Below are 19,935 nucleotides of genomic sequence, written 5' to 3' on the forward strand. Positions count from 1 at the left end.
TGAACCGCTTGTTTTGGGTTTAATTTTGTTTTGTTTGGTTGGGTTGTGGGTTGTTTTTAAATAATTATTCCCTCTCTTGTAAACTGTCAATAGCAAAGTAAATGTAAGAAAAACAAGTTTGCAGACACGTGGACCCTTTCTCAATGTGCTCCTCATGCATCTTAACTGTCCCAGAGCAGTGCTGTCACATGGACTGCTCTGTAAGGTTGGAAGGATGACCAGGTTTTTCTTTCTTTTCTTCTTTTAAAATGAGAGTTAAGTTGGAAGATCTGTCGTAATTTTAACAAACACTATGGACAGTCTTTAATTTATCTGTTGGGTTATTGGTTGCTTTTTTTTAATTACTCAAATCTGTTTTATGCCATTAGATGTGAATTTTTACTTCTAGCGATATCGACATTTGTTCATAAGCCCTTGTTTTCATTTTAATGATTTACTTTACTTATATTGTGCTTACGTATACAAAAGAGGTACTGGATGTTTTTTCCTTATTCTGCCTTATGTATTGTCATTTGAGATGACTCATTAGGATTGTATTCCTTAAGTGATGTGGAAGAACAGATTCTAAATTTGTCACACAGACACACAACATCAAAACACAACATCAACCCAGTTCTTAGCCCTTTGCTCAAGATGTGATAAGTGACAAACAGTTTTCCTGACCAGGTTCCTGAACATTAAGCATTTATAGAACATTATTTATGTTACTGGTAGTAATATCAACTTACAATTATGATCTTCTTAATTAAAAAATTGAAAATTTCCTTTTAAAACATGTGAAGTGAAGGTGCTCAAAATTAAGTTAGTTAAGAAAACAAGACGAAGAAGCAGCTTTGTTTTCTTTCCCCCTCTGAATACCTCTGAGCTGTGCTCTGCTCCCAGCTAAGGGGTTTTCTGGTTGGCTGTGGGGGTTTTATTTCCTTTTAAATCTTGATGTTCTGGTCTTTCATCCGAGTTAAGGAAGATTGAGGCAGCCTTTTCTGCTGTGGTTTGGCAACTTGAAGTGCTTTTAAAGTAATTAGAAATGTTACTCAGAGTAGGATGCTTTCGTATGCATGTGTTAGGAGCAGCACTGGAGCTGGGCAAGCTGGGCACATCCCTGAACCTCAGTTGCTCGTTGCCATTTAGCTTTCTGCCACACAAATCATAGGCTGGATAAATCACCCCAGGGAAGAATGTGGTGGAAAGCAGGCATCCTTCCTGCCTGGGGTACTGACAGCGTGGAAAACCTCTGCTTAAGCATAGCTAGAAACTTTTTCTAAAGTGAAATTTGATGGAGGACCAGGGTGAAGTGTTTCACAACGTGCTGTCTGCTTTATTTTTCTGATGTGGGAACAAACATGTTTTGAAACGTTCTCATTCTGCCTGTTGTTTGTTTTGTGACAAGGGTGCCCAGACCTCAGTTCCCGGCGAGGTGCGGTGCAGGAAGCAGCCGATGCTGGGTGGTGCAAGAGGAGGTGTGGCTCCTTGCCCCCGCCCCCCGCTTACACACCTCCTACTTCTTTCTCCTCCTTCAGCTTTCTTTCGACATTAGACTCAAAAATTTCTATCTTAAACTTTCCAGCCCCAAACCTGGTTGTAATATGTCCTTCATGGGTTTTTTCCTCCCCTCTTCTCAGCAGCCGGTAGCCATCCTGCAGTACTTGACGTGAGTGACAAGGAGTAGCTCCAGCTGCTGTTTGGGAATGGTTCTCTTGTCATGGCTCAGAAATACTTGTACCAAAATAAATAACCTAGTAATTTATGAACTAACAAATTGAAATTGTGTGACAGATGGATAGCTACTGCTTCTCAGAACAGATGACAGGAACAAAGCTTAGTCTGAACTGGGGTACATTTGCATAAGGTGAATATTTGCCCATATCTGAGTAGCTATAACTTTTAAATCAATCTGTTTGTTCTCAAGCTTATTTTTCTACTTTGAATTTGCGTTTTCAGCTTGCATCATTGGTTGGTTGGTTTCCAATTTAACAACTGTTGATGCCTATAAAAATACACAGTAATTAGAACAGCTAGCCTGATAAGGCTGCAAATCTCTGAACAACACTTTTTTGTTACTAGGAGGTGTCAGTGTAAAGTCCACGCAAGAGGTGATTTAGCTTGGGTGTGTACAGGTGATGCTAAGATTAAAGTTAGTGATAAGTAGCACTAGTCTTTTCCATAATCTCCCCATTAGTGTTGGTATGCAACATGTTTACTGCATGTCTTGCATCTATGTTAACCCTACAATGTGTTGGACTACCCAGGTTCTACATAGATCCTGCTGTGCATTTGACCATGCCAGCTGCTCATAGTCACCTTCTAAGTGTGAGATACCGGTAGCATCTGACTGTCTCTCTTCTGGTGTAGGAAGCCAAATGCTGCAAACCTTGATACGTTTTATGTTAAATTAAAATGAAATTGTTTCATCTCAGGAAACAAGATGCAGCTTTCATTACAAACTGAGAAACTCAAAACTCCAGCATAGTCATCATAATTAAAATCAAGGCAGTTTGGATAGGCTTGAAAATATGTGTAAAGAAGCCTTGGCTTAGAGTTGCAGACGTGTTACTCTGTGTGTAAATGCTCTTTCATTCATTTGCGGTTGTGGGCATGAAAAATGCCCATTCCACGTGGGCGAGGGTGGTGTCAGTTGAGATGCACAATGCACAGGATTTCTTCAGCTGTGTATTTCGTTCAGAAATTTTCAGCTGACAAGTTGCAAATCAGTGTCTGCTCCTGCAGCACGTGCTGTGTTGGAAGTCACACGGACTGTTTAGACAACAGGCTTAGTTTTGCTCATCTCCTTCCAAGTGTTAGGAAATGAACAGTTTCCTAATCCATATGACATTGTTGTTGTTATTTGTGTTATAGCTTGTGTTAGGTGCTGTACAAACACAGAATGCAGCAGCTTAGCTTCAGACCTCATACAGTTGTGCGTGTGCATCAGAGCTGTTACCTCCCTGGCTGTTCCTGGGTCTCTCACAGCACAGAAAAGCAACGTGAACACAAGACCACAAATATGACTTTCGGCCTAAAATTACCGTCTTTATTCACATTTTAAAATAGCCCCTTATAGGCTGGGATATTATTTGGTGTGAGTCATATCTTATTTTTCAAGAAACAAATTTGTTCTGATATGAGTAAGTGAAGCAGAATCTGCTCTTAGCTAAGTCCTATTAATGTGCTTACTAGTATGAGTGTGAGTAGTGGAAGGAGGTGACAATCTGGACACTTCCAGCATAGCAAAGCCATGACATGTTAAGAAACTGTATCTAAGAATATATTCAGATGAATACAGAAATGTTTTTAAGGCTTTTATTTTAATGCACTGTGATACAGATGTACATATCTGTATATACCAGAGGCAGGAAAACAAGTTTTCTGGTCTTCATATAATGTGCTCTTTCTGGCCTAAATCATGGAAGAAAGATGTTCAAAGGGACATTTCAGGTCCTGTGGCTGAGTTAATTGGACTAGTGGACACTGCTCCCTCTGGAATGTTTAAAGTTGTCTTTCCTGGAAAAAATTGTTTGCACTAACAGATGATGGAAAGCAAAGCTGTCTGCTGTATTACTATTATTAATAATTATTATTTCCTCATCTTTTCCCCCAGTCTCCCTCTGTTCTGTTCAAAGGCACATCTAACTGTTCCTGGTATTTTTAAAAGAAATTGCTCATAAGGGAAGTGTTCACTGATGTAGATGAGTATTTAAAGCTCAGCTGAGCAGCACATGGGCTGTTTCCTACTGCTGTGAGCACACAGTTTGGTTATAGCCAGGCATAGCATTAGGCTGATAACATCATAAACTAGACAAAATGGTAATGCAATCCAAATATTTGTGCTGCCTGATTTGTCCTGATCACATCTGCTTACTGTAATAATTTTTTCTTGGTGAAGTGTGTATTTGTTTTCTTTTGGGGTTTTTTCCACTTTTATCAAAGCAAATTCTTGTGTTTCATCTATCAGCAGAGCTGCTGTTCTGAGTTTGAGTGAAGTTTTTGAATGCTTGTAATGAATGAGCTGGGAAAAAAATTACTTTGCCTCTTTGATGCCATGGATAGTTTGCAAGGCTAACATATTTGTTCAGTATGGAAATGTGATGAGACCATACATACATCCTTTTCATGCTAATCCAAAGAAAGGCAATTTTCTCATCATATTATAAGGGTTTAACTGTCTGCTACAGCTGCAGTGGTCCATACCTTGCATTTGTTTCTTAAAAAAACTGAGATAAAGTAATGCCTAGTTGTGAGAGCTTTTTTTTTTCCTTTTCTCCTTTTTAGAACAAAATTGAATTATAATCCTCCAAAGGATGATGGCTCAACCTACAAGATTGAACTTGAAGGGATATCTGTTGATATCATGAAAGAGATACTAGATTACATCTTCAGTGGGCAGGTATGGTATTAAAAAAAAACACTACAGGGAAATTGAACTATTTGGCAAAATAACCTGGGCTTTAACACTACTACCCTGAAAAATTAACCTGTTGAGTTTTAAAGCTTTGTGATGACACTTCCACAAAGCCATACATATCACTGGGGCTGTGCATGTGAAGCAGAGGCAATAGGCTCTGCAGGAGTTATCTTCTCATGTATGGGGGGAGGACCCTAACAGAATCAAGTGCTTCTATTAAAATTTTTGGCTACCTTCAGTAACCTGCTTTAAAACATGCAGTCTGTGAGAGCTGTTAAAGAGAACTGGTTTGACAGAGATTGAGACCCCATCACTGAACATGATGATCCATCAAGCACCCTCCTTACTGAGCCCCATGCCCACCTCTCCCACCCTATGTTGCTGACAACGTGCCCCTTCGGATCGTTGTGCCAGCCGCCTTAGCAGGAATTAAAGTCAGTGTGTCCAGTTTATCCAGAACCAGACTGAGATTGCTGAATGAGTTTAACTTTCAGCAGAAAAAGAAAAGGCTGGTGTGGCTTGAAGTTCTCTTCTGGACATGCATTTTAAAACATTATTTACTTATTGCAGTAAAATTAATGTTAGGTTGCCAGATCAGATGAGCAGTTTTATGGTTACTTCAGGTGCAAAATTGTGCTTGACACCTTCTGCCAAGGAAATGTCTTTCCATCCCCTATGTTAATTTAGAAACATTCAGTAGTCATATCAGTTTCTCCTAATGTTTACACTGGCATTAATACTCCAGTTTTCAGCCCCTGAGAATGAGTGTAATGAATGCAGACATGTCATGAAACAAATGAGTGATAGTAGCTATAACTTCTAAATTAATTCTTGCAGATCAGGCTAAATGAAGAAACTATCCAAGATGTGGTACAGGCAGCTGATCTCCTGCTGCTTACAGACTTAAAAACTCTCTGCTGTGAGTTTTTAGAAGGTTGCATAGCTGCTGAGAACTGTATTGGTATTCGGGACTTTGCACTGCACTATTGTTTGCATCATGTTCACTACCTTGCCTCAGAGTATCTGGAAACTCATTTTCGAGATGTCAGCAGCACAGAGGAATTCTTGGAACTGACTCCTCAAAAACTGAAAGAAGTGCTGTCAATGGAAAAGCTCAATGTTGGAAACGAAAGATACGTCTTTGAAGCGGTGATTAGGTGGATTTCTCATGATTCAGAATCGAGAAAGGTCAGGACATCCAAATGTTTGTGTTGTGAATGGGGCCCAAATTGGTGTGTTTATTCTAATCAGTGGGACTTAAAACAGAGATGTTTATTCTAGGGCTAATCTTGCACTTTCACAAATCTTGAATTTTGTCTGCACTATTGCAGCAAAAGGGTGAAAAATGTGTTTATGATGTATCATCTGTTGTCTTTATTATTTAATGGGCATTAAGAAAAAAGTACCTCTTTGGTATTTGATGATACAATTTTGTTTTTGTAGAGAGAGAACAAAGTAGCATGTTTGTAATGAAACTTTGAAGACTTGAGGCATTTTCTTAATAACATTGTGCTGTAGATTTTGTTATTGCTTCCAAGTATCAAAAATACTCTTTAAGTTTATAAAATACTTAAGACATTAAGTCTTAGGTTAGACATTAGGAAGAAATTCTTTATGTGAGGGTGGTGAGACACTGGAACAGGTTGCCCAGGGAAGTTGTGGAGGTCCTGTCCCTGGAAGTGTTCAAGGGCAGGTTGGATGGGTCTCTGAGCAACCTGGTCGAAGTGTCCCTGCCCATGCAGGGGGCTGGAACTAGAAAGTGTCCCTGCCCATGAAGGGGGTTGGAACTAGATGAGCTTCAAAATCCCTTCCAACCCAAACTATTCTATGATATGATTCTATGATGATAAATACAGAAGCATCTGTCCATACAAGTGCCTTACCCCTGCCCTGTGAAGTTTGGTGGATTTTCTGGCATTTCTCTCCTTCTATAGGTTCATATGAAGGATGTCATGTCAGCAGTGTGGGTTTCAGGCTTGGATGCAGCCTATTTACGTGAGCAGATGATGAGTGAGCCACTGGTACGGGAGATCGTCAAAGAATGCAACAACATCCCGCTGACGCCGCCGCAGCAGGGAGAGGCCATGCTGGCCTCCTTCAAGCCCCGGGGCTACTCCGAGTGCATAGTGACTGTTGGTGGAGAGGAACGAGTGTGAGTATCAGGTGGCACTGCAGCTCATTACGGTTAGGGAAATGCAAGTGTCTGGTATTTGTGGCATGTCTGAAAACACAGCGTGGAGAGAATACGTGCACCTACTGTGCCTATTAGTCGGTCATTTGGGTTTGTTTTCAAGTTGGTCAGGCAACACCTAAATGGCTTTGTGAGTGATTCAGCCATAAACGGTTATTTTGTGATAATTTTCTGGCATTCAACAGGTAGTTGACTTACAGTAGGACATGTTTGTTCAGTAAGGGTTTTGTTTTTTTAAACTAAATAGACTTTACTCAGAATAAGCACAGAACAGTGGAGAAACACTCTTTTAATTATCTAAAAAGCATTTATATAATTCTTAAAAATAAGGAACATGTGCTCTAACTGTTTTGTTTATAATAGCTGGGGTTCCAAAGAAAAGTCATTATTGTTGCATCTGAGGTGACAGGTGAAAACTCCAGTTCCACACAATCCCTTTCTTTTCTTGAGTACCCCTTGCAGTAGAAGGGAGGTTTTGTCCTTTTTGAAACAAGTTCTGCACTTCAATGTTTGCGCTTTATAGAAATGTCATAAAATGTTCAAATAACATTTTTCACATAGCTTGTGGATTGCTTTACTCAGACATACCCTTTATCAGTTCTTCTTAGTTTGTTCAAAGTTCCTTCATAAAACAATATCACAGGTAGATACAGTACAAATTAAGTGTATCTGCTTTTTGTGTCTCCAGTCTGTAAAAAATAAATTTACACATTCTTGGTTTGGGATTCCTCTCCTTGTCAGGGAAATGCTTTATGAATGTATATTAAATCACAAACAAGCAAGTTTCAGACACAAGTTGTTAACAGTGAACTTGTAAAACTGTCTTGTCTTTCTGTTTTTGTTTATTCCTTCCTTGCCCTGTGTTCAGATCACGGAAACCAACCTCAGTGATGCGGTGCATGTGTCCTCTTTATGATCCCAATAGACAGCTCTGGATTGAACTTGCTCCTATGAGTATTCCAAGGATCAATCATGGAGTATTGTCAGCAGGTAAAGGGGAACTCTGTATTTGTGAAGTCAATACTATGAAAACTTACCAGTGCCTCAAAATCTGAGATACAGTTGATTTTTTTTCTTAAAGATTGACTGCACTGGGGTTATTTCATACTTCCCCTTTGTCTGCCCAAAACCTTATATTATTCTGTGAAAATCCCTGTCATCTGAGTGTCTTAATATTACTATTCCCTCAGTATTTTGTGGGAATCTGCTACATCTGTCTCTCCAGGAGTATTTCATGTTTTAAGTAAATTCTAGCTGCTGCATCACTGAATATGTTGAAGACTGTCTGCAGTGGTAGACTTGAGTCCAGGTTAATAAAGACATACTTTACCTTCCCAGTCCAGAGTCTGACCTCTGACTGGTCTGAATCTCTTAATGAATTCCATTATACAGCTCACCAGTCATGTTGTCTTGCTCACAGGTGTGAATCCTGTTTTTAAGATCGTATTACATTTTGTTTTACAGAAGGATTTTTATTTGTGCTTGGTGGTCAGGATGAAAACAAGGGAACGCTAAACTCTGGAGAGAAATATGATCCAGATACCAATTCATGGAGTTCCTTACCACCAATGAATGAGGCAAGATCACTATCTCACTCTTGGGATTAGATTTTTTTTTTTCTTTGGCAAAATGTTCTTTTTGTTCTGCAAACTTTTGTTCTGAGTCTCCAGTCACTTGCATCTTCCACATTCAAAATTGTACTCCAGACTGCCTTCTGTGTAGATCCTCTTGTTGTACTTGTGGTCTGATAATGAATTCTGAGTCTGGAAAAATGAAACTTACTAGTGAAGAGCTAGCTGTCAAGCTGAACTACGAAATTTCAGCAATTCCACATGGAACCAGTCATATAATAGACTTAATCATGTGCTTCCTTTGTGTTGTACACTCTGATGTGGAGCTGGACTGTGCAGAAAAAAAGATGGACAGAGGACTGGCCAACATGCAGACCTTGACTTGCAGAGACACATTTATATTTGTTTGGTTTGAGTTAATGTTTCCTTCTTTACATTTGCATTCCATCAAAAAGTAGCAGTTGACTATTTGTAAACATATATCCTTAATATAGATGTGTTCTTATCTTCTTAAATAAGCACAGTGTTTATATTGAGAAATGGTTGTTTGCCACAGGATTAAAGTCTCTGGTTGGCAAAAACCTGGAGTTTTGGCCACGTTTGTAGTTGCAATGAAGTAAGTTCCCTTTTTACTGTGAGACTGAGGGCAGCTGTGCTGCTACAGACAAATCAGATGAGCTGCCTTTTCATGGATCATGGTTTCAAACTTGCTGCTGTAGAGACCTGAAAGCAACAGGTTCATCGTGGTGACCACCACTATGGAAACTGAAATACAGCCAAGCTCTCCTCTCACCTTTCTTTGTGGTCTCTTATGCTTTTGCTGCTCTGTTTTCTTTTGTTTTTCAGTACCTTTTGTTTTGCTTAGTTGAAGAAATTAACAATCTTATTCTGGAGCTTAAGATTTCACCATTTAAACCAAAACATTGGACATCATGTCAGTATCACTTTGCAGACAGATGTGCTGAAAACCAGATTGTATTGATGTATTCTCCATGGCAGTTATGTTTTACAGTGTTGACTTTATTGATATTCCTTAGGCACGGCATAATTTTGGTGTGGTAGAGATTGATGGAATTCTGTATATTCTGGGAGGTGAGGACGGGGAGAGGGAGCTCATCTCTATGGAGAGCTATGATATTTATAGCCGGACCTGGACCAAGCAGCCTGATTTGACCATGGTTAGAAAGGTAAGAACTGTATCCTGTGTTGTATCATTCAATAGTTAATGACTGTATGTCAACCTTTTGCTTCAAGCAGAAGCTGTAACTAATAGTCTCAAGATTAAGCAAGAGACAGCAGCTTCTTTATTTATATACCAAAACAAAACTGTGGCTGAGAAGTTTTGGGCATGGTGTTATTTGACATGTGGTGCAGGCAGCCCAAATACTTACGTGTGTATGTGTGTGGGGTTCGTTCTGAGCTCTCGATACTGTGCATTTGTGTGTCATTTTAGATGTACTTTTTCTTTTTCCACAAGATTGGCTGCTATGCAGCTATGAAGAAGAAAATCTATGCAATGGGTGGAGGCTCCTACGGAAAACTCTTTGAGTCTGTTGAGTGTTATGACCCGAGGACTCAGCAGTGGACAGCAATCTGTCCTCTGAAAGAGAGGAGGTCAGTGAAAATGGAAGGGGGGAGCTAGATGGCTGTGTAGTACCTTTTTTAACACTGATGAGAGAAAGTTGTCCTTTCTCTGATGAATCCCCAAAGGTGGCTGTCAGAGGCCTTGTGATTTTCACCATGTCCTTCTGAGTCATGGTGGCCTGTAGTTAATGTGTGGCTGAGTAAAGAGAAGCATCCAGTGCATAAATGTGAATTTTGTAGAGATATGCTCCTGATGTTACAAGCAATGGTTCCCTGATGCAAAATGAAAACTAAAAATTGTCTTTCAACTGGAACTTCAGAATTTTTTCCAGTACTTCAAATACTTTGCTGCTTTGTTCTTTTATGTGGTCTGAATTAGGTGCTTACGATTCATATTCATGACTCATCTTGTTGAACGTGTAAGGGGGGGTGTGTATAAAAATAAAAATAAGTGTAAAAAATGGAGCAAGTTGAGAAGGATGTCTGAAATGGTTTTCATATATGGCTTCTTTTTTTCTCATTTGGATTCTCAGATTTGGGGCAGTGGCCTGTGGAGTTGCTTCTGAGCTTTATGTATTTGGTGGGGTCAGAAGTCGTGATGACAGTCAAGCCAGTGAGATGGTGACGTGCAAATCTGAATTTTATCATGATGAGTTTAAAAGGTAACTACCTGCATCCAGAAACAGAACATACCTGCCTTACACACTCACCTGTCTGTCCCCCTCCCTTCCCCCAGCACTTCAAAGCATATTAGACCAGTGTCCTTCGTCTCTGTTGTTCATTTTACTTTTTATGATCCAATGTGGCTGTTACTAAAGGTCCATCTGTTTCAGTGGCTTGTCCCTCTAAGATACCAAGCTCAAACCCAGGGCCCCCATGTCACTTTTGGGTGCCCCTAAAGGGGAGAAACACCTTGATGGTGCAGGTGTTTGCCTGATCCTTCCCCTGCACCCTGCTGTTTCCCAAGGGCAGGGTACTGCTGCCCCCCATATGTGCTTCCTTTGAGTGCCCATGGAGGAATTTAAGTATGTACAGAGATACTTCTCCATGGTTCAGTCCTATCTCCAGGGATTTGTAGCTTAGGGAATTCCTAAGCTAGAGATAAGAAATTTAATGCATTTTTGTTTCAAGCATTTGTAGTTGATAACTTTTGGAACCTATGTAGGCTGTTGCCATAGGAAAGACAGACACTATGGGTGCTCTCCATTCACCAGCCTCAGCACACTGTACCTGGCTCTTCTTTTGTTTGTTTGTTTTAAATCTGCTTCTGATTACTTCATTTGTTATCTCTTGGCTCTGGAATTGGAATCCACCTCATTACATGTGGTAACTATTAAAAATCTTACAGTAGACATTGTGGGTTTTTCCTTGCATATAACTATAAATCAGATTATTCTCTTTTTTATAAACTAAATTGAAAAAGGGTTTTGTGGTCAGATGTTTCAAGGCTTGTTGACAGTGGAGGAGATTAACATGTCTGTATTACAAGATCAAGATTGATTTATGATTTTGACCTGTGTAAAAGCACACAAAAATAGAATAGTAGATGTTAATTCATTATATAATTTTCTTGCAAGACGTGGATGCAAAGAAACTTTAATTTCTTTATGAAGAGGTCTTCTGTGTTGTTCAAAGTGGTGTCTAAACTAGTTATAATCAAATGAAGCTGTAGAAAAGCTCATCTCTATGGAGAGCTATGATATTTATAGCCGGACCTGGACCAAGCAGCCTGATTTGACCATGGTTAGAAAGGTAAGAACTGTATCCTGTATCATTCAATAGTTAATGACTGTATGTCAACCTTTTGCTTCAAGCAGAAGCTGTAACTAATAGTCTCAAGATTAAGCAAGAGACAGCAGCTTCTTTATTTATATACCAAAACAAAACTGTGGCTGAGAAGTTTTGGGCATGGTGTTATTTGACATGTGGTGCAGGCAGCCCAAATACTTACGTGTGTATGTGTGTGGGGTTCGTTCTGAGCTCTCGATACTGTGCATTTGTGTGTCATTTTAGATGTACTTTTTCTTTTTCCACAAGATTGGCTGCTATGCAGCTATGAAGAAGAAAATCTATGCAATGGGTGGAGGCTCCTACGGAAAACTCTTTGAGTCTGTTGAGTGTTATGACCCGAGGACTCAGCAGTGGACAGCAATCTGTCCTCTGAAAGAGAGGAGGTCAGTGAAAATGGAAGGGGGGAGCTAGATGGCTGTGTAGTACCTTTTTTAACACTGATGAGAGAAAGTTGTCCTTTCTCTGATGAATCCCCAAAGGTGGCTGTCAGAGGCCTTGTGATTTTCACCATGTCCTTCTGAGTCATGGTGGCCTGTAGTTAATGTGTGGCTGAGTAAAGAGAAGCATCCAGTGCATAAATGTGAATTTTGTAGAGATATGCTCCTGATGTTACAAGCAATGGTTCCCTGATGCAAAATGAAAACTAAAAATTGTCTTTCAACTGGAACTTCAGAATTTTTTCCAGTACTTCAAATACTTTGCTGCTTTGTTCTTTTATGTGGTCTGAATTAGGTGCTTACGATTCATATTCATGACTCATCTTGTTGAACGTGTAAGGGGGGGTGTGTATAAAAATAAAAATAAGTGTAAAAAATGGAGCAAGTTGAGAAGGATGTCTGAAATGGTTTTCATATATGGCTTCTTTTTTTCTCATTTGGATTCTCAGATTTGGGGCAGTGGCCTGTGGAGTTGCTTCTGAGCTTTATGTATTTGGTGGGGTCAGAAGTCGTGATGACAGTCAAGCCAGTGAGATGGTGACGTGCAAATCTGAATTTTATCATGATGAGTTTAAAAGGTAACTACCTGCATCCAGAAACAGAACATACCTGCCTTACACACTCACCTGTCTGTCCCCCTCCCTTCCCCCAGCACTTCAAAGCATATTAGACCAGTGTCCTTCGTCTCTGTTGTTCATTTTACTTTTTATGATCCAATGTGGCTGTTACTAAAGGTCCATCTGTTTCAGTGGCTTGTCCCTCTAAGATACCAAGCTCAAACCCAGGGCCCCCATGTCACTTTTGGGTGCCCCTAAAGGGGAGAAACACCTTGATGGTGCAGGTGTTTGCCTGATCCTTCCCCTGCACCCTGCTGTTTCCCAAGGGCAGGGTACTGCTGCCCCCCATATGTGCTTCCTTTGAGTGCCCATGGAGGAATTTAAGTATGTACAGAGATACTTCTCCATGGTTCAGTCCTATCTCCAGGGATTTGTAGCTTAGGGAATTCCTAAGCTAGAGATAAGAAATTTAATGCATTTTTGTTTCAAGCATTTGTAGTTGATAACTTTTGGAACCTATGTAGGCTGTTGCCATAGGAAAGACAGACACTATGGGTGCTCTCCATTCACCAGCCTCAGCACACTGTACCTGGCTCTTCTTTTGTTTGTTTGTTTTAAATCTGCTTCTGATTACTTCATTTGTTATCTCTTGGCTCTGGAATTGGAATCCACCTCATTACATGTGGTAACTATTAAAAATCTTACAGTAGACATTGTGGGTTTTTCCTTGCATATAACTATAAATCAGATTATTCTCTTTTTTATAAACTAAATTGAAAAAGGGTTTTGTGGTCAGATGTTTCAAGGCTTGTTGACAGTGGAGGAGATTAACATGTCTGTATTACAAGATCAAGATTGATTTATGATTTTGACCTGTGTAAAAGCACACAAAAATAGAATAGTAGATGTTAATTCATTATATAATTTTCTTGCAAGACGTGGATGCAAAGAAACTTTAATTTCTTTATGAAGAGGTCTTCTGTGTTGTTCAAAGTGGTGTCTAAACTAGTTATAATCAAATGAAGCTGTAGAAAAAACATTGTTTAATGTGGTTATAGGAATCAGACAGATAAGACAGGTTACTGCTACTGACACTCTTAGCATTTTCTAGCCCTGTAGGGGTGTGGGGAAGTGCTGAAAGCTGATTGCCTTTTTGGCAAGAGGTCTTTGACTTTGAAAGTGAAAGAATTCTGGGAAGAAGTGCTCCCTTACCTCTTAGTTGCTATTTTTAGTTGATTTGCCTGAAACATTCTGTTCTTCAAAAGGTGGTGGTCAAAAGGTAGCTCGTGGTCCCCCACCAGTGACAGTGAACCAGTGTCACTGGTTGGTGCAGACTGAGCTTTCATCGGGTGGAGTTTGAAAAATCTGAGCGGTTCCAGCCCTGGTGCTGCAGGTGAGTCCTTGGTGCCACCTGCTGACTGCAGCACCAGTGCCTGCCCGGCAGTGCTTCTGATGTGTGGGTTTGTGTCTTTGTCTGGTGGTTTGCACTGCAGCTGGGTCACAGGTTGTGTGTCCTTCTTTGGAAAGGGGGGGCCAGGAAGTCTGGGATGAGGGCCAGTGCTTGGACAGCCAGTGATGCTGGTGGGGGATGTGCTGTCCCGTTTGGAAGGCCCAGGGTTCCAGCCTCCCAGGCAGAGGGGGTGTCACTGGCCAGAAGAGGGTGCAGTGTTACTGTGCTATGTACTAGCACTCAGTCCCTGGAGCCCAACAGTTACCCCACATTTCTGGCTGCTGGCGGTGGGATGGTTGGATGGATGCCTTCAGGGTGGCTGTGGCAGTGACTGTGAGACCTGAGCAGCTGTGTGGAGAAGAGAGAAAATAGCCATAAAGGAACTTCCCTTCAAAATACAGTTAGCCAGTATTTCTGCCTGCCAAATCCTGAGACAAAATACTCTGTTGTCTGATAATCTTCTTTGAAGTAAGATTGAATCTGGAAAATTATCATAATTAAATTATAATAGTGTTTCACAAATATCACATGAATGCCCAATGAAGGCAAATGGGCTCCTTGGAAAACACGAGGGTGTAACTTCCTGGGCTGATGCAGAAATAGAGAGTAAAGCACAAGTGATGCTATAGATTTTGCCACTGGTGGACTCTGTCTCTCTCAGTTCCACACAAAGTGCATTGTTCATGTGGTATGTACAAAGACTGAGTCTTCATCTTAAACATCATGCAGGGGTGGTTAATTTATAATATGTAAGTGCATTTACTTCTTCAGCAACAGTTTCTGAAACAAATATAGGTGATTAGTTCCCTTCAAACCAGCAACTGCAGGACGTCATTGTGAAGGATGTAAGCACCTTCAGACTCCACAGCTCATAATCTTTTTGTAGTTACAGTGACAATACTGGTACTGTCAAAGCTGAAGTACCACACTGACAGTGTGTGTGTATGTTACTGCCAGAAGTCCAAGAGGGTTAAGAGAGATTTGTAGAAAGGAGGAATGTGTTTGCAAGATCATTTAGCAGTAGTGGGTCAAAAGTAATATCTATAAATTCTAGCAGTCTCTAACCAAAATTCATAGTGCTTTTTTAATGGTTGCATAGTGGTTTTGCATACTCCATAATGAGCTACAGATTGTTCCACCTGTTTTTAAGGAAGTACAGAACTCCATCATGTGCACTTTCTTTTTGAGTTGAAAGAATTTTTGGTAGCGTGAGCTCAGCCATCAGACGTTGGTTTACAGGTACGTGCAGCAATGCATGCAGGTGTGATCTGCAGCATTTTTCACGTGCCTCAGCTCTCATTGCCTGGGAATACAGGATCTGGCATCATCCTAGGCATCCAGAGTCCATGAGGAGCTGAGCTGTGGGTTTTCTTTAGTGTCTGAGTATGTACTTAGATCATTATATAAACATACTAATTCATATAAACCAGTATAATTCTGGCTTGCCTTGCATTAAAGGACTGAACTTCAGCTTGTTTAATACTACTTACTTTGACAGTAGCTTACTCCAGAGTAACTCACAGTGCACAGTCTTCCAAAATTGTTACTCTTAACCATGACACAGACTCTTCTGAAGGCTAGGAATATGCTGAGGTCTTCACACTAGTAAAACATAAACATTGAGACTGCTGTTAAGCTATACTGTATGAACAAGTAATAAAATAAATGAAATGTGGACAGGATCGTGGAGAAAATAATTACCATATTTGAAGTGCTGCTGTAACTGATTTTTTCAATTAATAAATGCTTTGTCAGCCTGTCCTTATAATCATGTGCATGAGTGAATTTAAGTGAACTGAGGACAGAAAATGTCTACATCAGACTGCAGGTTTTTTCAGGATGTATATTTTTTTCCCAAAGGCTATAGACTGAGCTGTGTGTCTTGTATCCTGTTTTTAAAAATATCGATCAAGCTTAAAATAGATTTTAAAAAAATGTGAGAGTGGGAGATGGAGATGTCAGGGTATCCTTTGCTCAATGATCCAGTGTTGGTCTGCTCCATAAAAAGCAGGACATCTTAACCAAGACCTTGATGGCTCAATCTTTCCTTCTGCCAGAAGTAGAAGGATCACGTAGGTTTGTGGAGAAATGGACCATGTCTGTACATGCTGCTGGTTTTTTCCATCCAGTGTGGATATGTGGCCATGATTCACAGAGCACAAATGTGCTTTAGGATTCTTCACAAGAGCAGCTGGTGGAGCTCTGTCCTTGGGTATGGCCACTGCTGCCCTTCACTGCTGGTCTGTAAGTGGGATGGGCTTCCTTCCTTCTTGTCATGAGCTCCTGCTTCAAAAGCATTAACAAAATTGGCAGGTTTTTAGGGGAATAAAACAGAGAGATACTTGTTCAGAAGCAATACTTGGTGAAAACCCCTTTAAAATACTATTTTTGCTGCTGGGACATGGTAATCATAAAGAAATGCTTTCAGCAGTGTGTGAGCAATGAACTAAATAATCTTGTCACAAAGTATGTGTGATTAGGAAGATTCTCTCTCCCATTTAGTGTGCTGGAGTCTCATTAAAAGAAAGTGTTTATGCAAACGTAATGAGAAAATGAGCTGGCTGACTGATAGCACTGTCAGGTGAGGGGGACAGGGAAGAGATTTTCATGTATTTGTAGGCATCCCTTCACAGCTGGTGGGATTGAATGTATTTGTAGGCATCCCTTCACAGCTGGTGTGAGCTTGAGGTGCCAAGTCTGGAATATGTTGGTTCTGTATCACATTTATCGTTACTTCCTACTTGGAAATAAAGCAGTTACCATCCTGCTTATTAATTATAGCAGTATGGATGTGGTGGGTGTTTTTTTTGTTTCTATCACTTTAAGATGGAAAGCAAAGTCAGGCTTCTTTCCCCCCCCCTTTTTTTTTTTTCCATTTGAGTGGGAGCACATTTCAGTTTCAGAGCAATCCCTTCTGTCTGTGGTTGCAGAGGTACAGTCCTCTGCCCTGCTGCCCTCAGCTTCGGTTTGAGCAGAGCCATCCCAGGGAAGTATGCAAGAGTTATGTTCCAAGGAGTGTTTTCAAATCCCTGGATATTGTGAATTTCTTGTCATGGTGTTTTTTCCATGCTGTTCAAACAGCAGGCACAACCCACATTAAGCTGGAGCTTAGTCAAATTCTGGTGCAGCATGACCCTCTGCCCTTCCTGTCTTTGTTCCTTCCTGGTTCTAACTGCTGCAGCTGCTGTAAGCGTTCCTGAAAAGTTGTGTCTGTTTTTTAAAGTGTGTGTCTTGAGAAAGGTTAAGAATTAATTTTCACAAGCAACTACAGATACCTTAATATTGTCCTTTCTTGATGTGCAAGAGGAAAATGCCTGGGTCCCACACTGTTGTGGGGTTTTTGTATTTAAGCCCTGAGTGTATAGCACAGACAAAATAACAGACAGCTAATCTTTTCATTTGGCCTTTAAAAATTGATCTGTCTCTCCAAGATAATTGAATATGTAGCAGCCTTTTCCTTCAGTGCCAGAAGAGAGGCTTACTTCTGAAAACATGGGTTAAGATAATGCAGAATTTTTAAAGGTCAGCAGTGTCCGTGAGATTATTTCCTAACCTTTTCCCTCAAATCAGCAGGTATGAAAATACGTGGAGTGCTTTCCAGAGCTTTTTCAAACTTCCCTGTTATATAGAAATTATTTAATAAAATATCGAGGAGCAGTTGCCTAAAATAGCGTTGATTTGTGTGCCTTCAGGGTCTGTAAGTAGGAGCTGTCACAGCACGTGCAGAAGTGCAACAGCATTTTGTAGAAATTAGTTTCAGAGCCACAGAGAGGATACTGACAACTCTAGATAAATGGGACACCTTTATGAGCCTGTGTCCCACATGGGTGATGAGTCCATACTTACCTGGTTTCCAAAGGCTTTGGCATGGAAAACTGCTTTTCAGTTGGTAGAAACACCAGGCTGATGTAGTGTTGAAATGAGGACAGGACACAGGGCATTTGTAAGATTATAGTGGGAGCTAGAATGGGATGGAAAAGAGGTGATTGGAAGGTCTGTTCCAGTTCCAGGTAGTGGACATTTCTTTCCCAGAATCCTTTACCACTCTGATTTCTAGTCTTCTAACCTGTGTTTAAAGTTAAGCATTTCCAAGTGCTGCATTCTTCTTACTGGAGTGGGGATTTCTTGTCACTGCTGAAGTGCCATTGAAGTAGTTGGAATTATCTGGCGAAGGCACTGCCTGGTAACAAGGCCTTGCTGTACAGCAACTTGTTATTTCCTCTCCTATAGACTAGTGAGACATGGGCGTTTATGACTCTACTGATTTTAAGACAAAGCTGCCTACATTTTTTTCTGTGGGGAAAATTGACTGGGATAGCTGTTGTGAAAGGGGCTCTGATACGTGCCTGCTCTTCCAGAAGGTTACACTGGGTGGATGCAAGAAGATTTTATTCCAGCTAGATTACACAGATTAATGGAGCAAATCTGAAATAAAGTAACTTCAGGATAAAGTATCCCGAGCTTCCCAAGCAGCAGTAACAATTGCTTTTCCTGGCTGTGGAAAGCCAGGGCTATCCTGAACTAGACACTGTTCCCAACAGTTTTTACCTAACAAATTACTTGTCCACTCTGCTTTTGCTTCCAAGATGGCAGTTGCAAAAAGAACCTGGAATTCTTTTAATGTGCTCAATAAAAATCGCATACTTTTTTTTTTTTTCCAATTATTATTTTTACAGGTGGATTTATCTAAATGACCAGAACCTGTGTATCCCAACTAGTTCTTCCTTTGTGTATGGAGCTGTGCCCATTGGAGCCAGTATATATGTGATTGGAGATCTCGATACAGGTCAGAATTAGAGCTGATAACCTCCTGTTGCTTGTCTTCTTCCAGTATTTTAAATATGGGGCACTAATGGGACTGATTATTTTTTAGAATAGAAGGCTGGGACTGTGTTCTGTTGAGCTACTGTTGTCTTTAGGGGAATTATGTTGGACATACAGAAATGTTCAGGCTGGTGTTGTACACCGGAGCTCCTCATAAACAAATCCAGTGCTGTAAGCATTTGGTTGATGAGCAGCTTGAAGATGGGAAGAGATCAAGACTAAGAGCACGTTACTGCATTTGTCCAAATGTAAGAAAAAATGTTAGTGCCTGAGGTTGTTTCTCCCATCTTTACAGTGGTAAGGAGGTGGGTCCTACATTCTGGGGACTTTGTCCAGTGGGTCATGTGGATGTGATAGTGGCTCTTGGCTCTCAATCCCAATGGAATGAATGTGTACTAAGAAACATACTCCATACTCAGTTTTCAGCATCTGGCCACACACTGTAAAAAACTTTTGGAAAACCTACATGCTTTTATGGCCCTCTGTACGTGTACCAGTGTACAACAGGGCTCTTGACAAAATATGGAGCAGCAAAATTCCAGAGGTGGTGGCTTTAAGTGGGTGATGAATGTCATCATAGTTTCCTTTTGCCAGTAATTCCAACCCTGCATCCAGAAACAGGTCGGTGTGTCCGTGCATGCTCTTCTTCCCATACTTGCCTTCTCAGAAGTTAAATGTGGCGACAGCTGCCACATGTTTAAAGCATTTCCTCTCCTTTTTGTGCACATGTGGCTCCAGGTACCAATTATGACTATGTCAGAGAGTTCAAAAGAAGCACGGGGACCTGGCAGCGCACCAAGCCCCTCTTCCCGTCGGACCTGCGGCGCACCGGCTGCGCCGCCCTGCGCATCGCCAACTGCAAGCTCTTCCGGCTGCAGCTCCAGCAGGGACTGTTCCGCATCCGGGTGCCCTCTCCTTGAGCTGCCCCTGGAAGAGGCTGGAAGAACTCTGCGCAGTCCACCATAATATAGCTCTATATAAAGGAAAAGCTGAGAAATTACAGCTGAAACTTAACACTGTATGCTGTGCTTTGGTATGGTAACTGTTTTTGTTTTAAGTGCTTAAAAAGCTTGAGTCTCAGTTCTTGTTTCGGGAACAAATAACTTCAGTATACATTAAAAAGAAGCGAGG

General features: G+C 40.8%; 1 protein-coding gene across 1 annotated transcript in view; it reads left to right on the forward strand.

The window, feature by feature from the left end:
- The window catches only part of GAN (gigaxonin), a 30,187-nt gene extending 10,463 nt beyond the window's left edge, over positions 1-19,724 (forward strand). Inside the window, exons 2-11 of the mRNA XM_010006251.1 lie at positions 4,230-4,381; positions 5,237-5,587; positions 6,334-6,551; positions 7,459-7,580; positions 8,055-8,167; positions 9,199-9,348; positions 9,639-9,775; positions 10,279-10,407; positions 18,657-18,766; positions 19,543-19,724. Of these exons, the coding sequence (XP_010004553.1) occupies positions 4,230-4,381; positions 5,237-5,587; positions 6,334-6,551; positions 7,459-7,580; positions 8,055-8,167; positions 9,199-9,348; positions 9,639-9,775; positions 10,279-10,407; positions 18,657-18,766; positions 19,543-19,724 (1,664 nt within the window). The remainder of the gene's footprint in view (positions 1-4,229; positions 4,382-5,236; positions 5,588-6,333; positions 6,552-7,458; positions 7,581-8,054; positions 8,168-9,198; positions 9,349-9,638; positions 9,776-10,278; positions 10,408-18,656; positions 18,767-19,542) is intronic.
- Positions 19,725-19,935: the final 211 nt, after the last annotated feature.

Source organism: Chaetura pelagica, unplaced genomic scaffold (assembly GCF_000747805.2).
Source record: "Chaetura pelagica isolate M959 unplaced genomic scaffold, ChaPel_1.0 scaffold139, whole genome shotgun sequence".
Taxonomy (NCBI): domain Eukaryota; kingdom Metazoa; phylum Chordata; class Aves; order Apodiformes; family Apodidae; genus Chaetura; species Chaetura pelagica.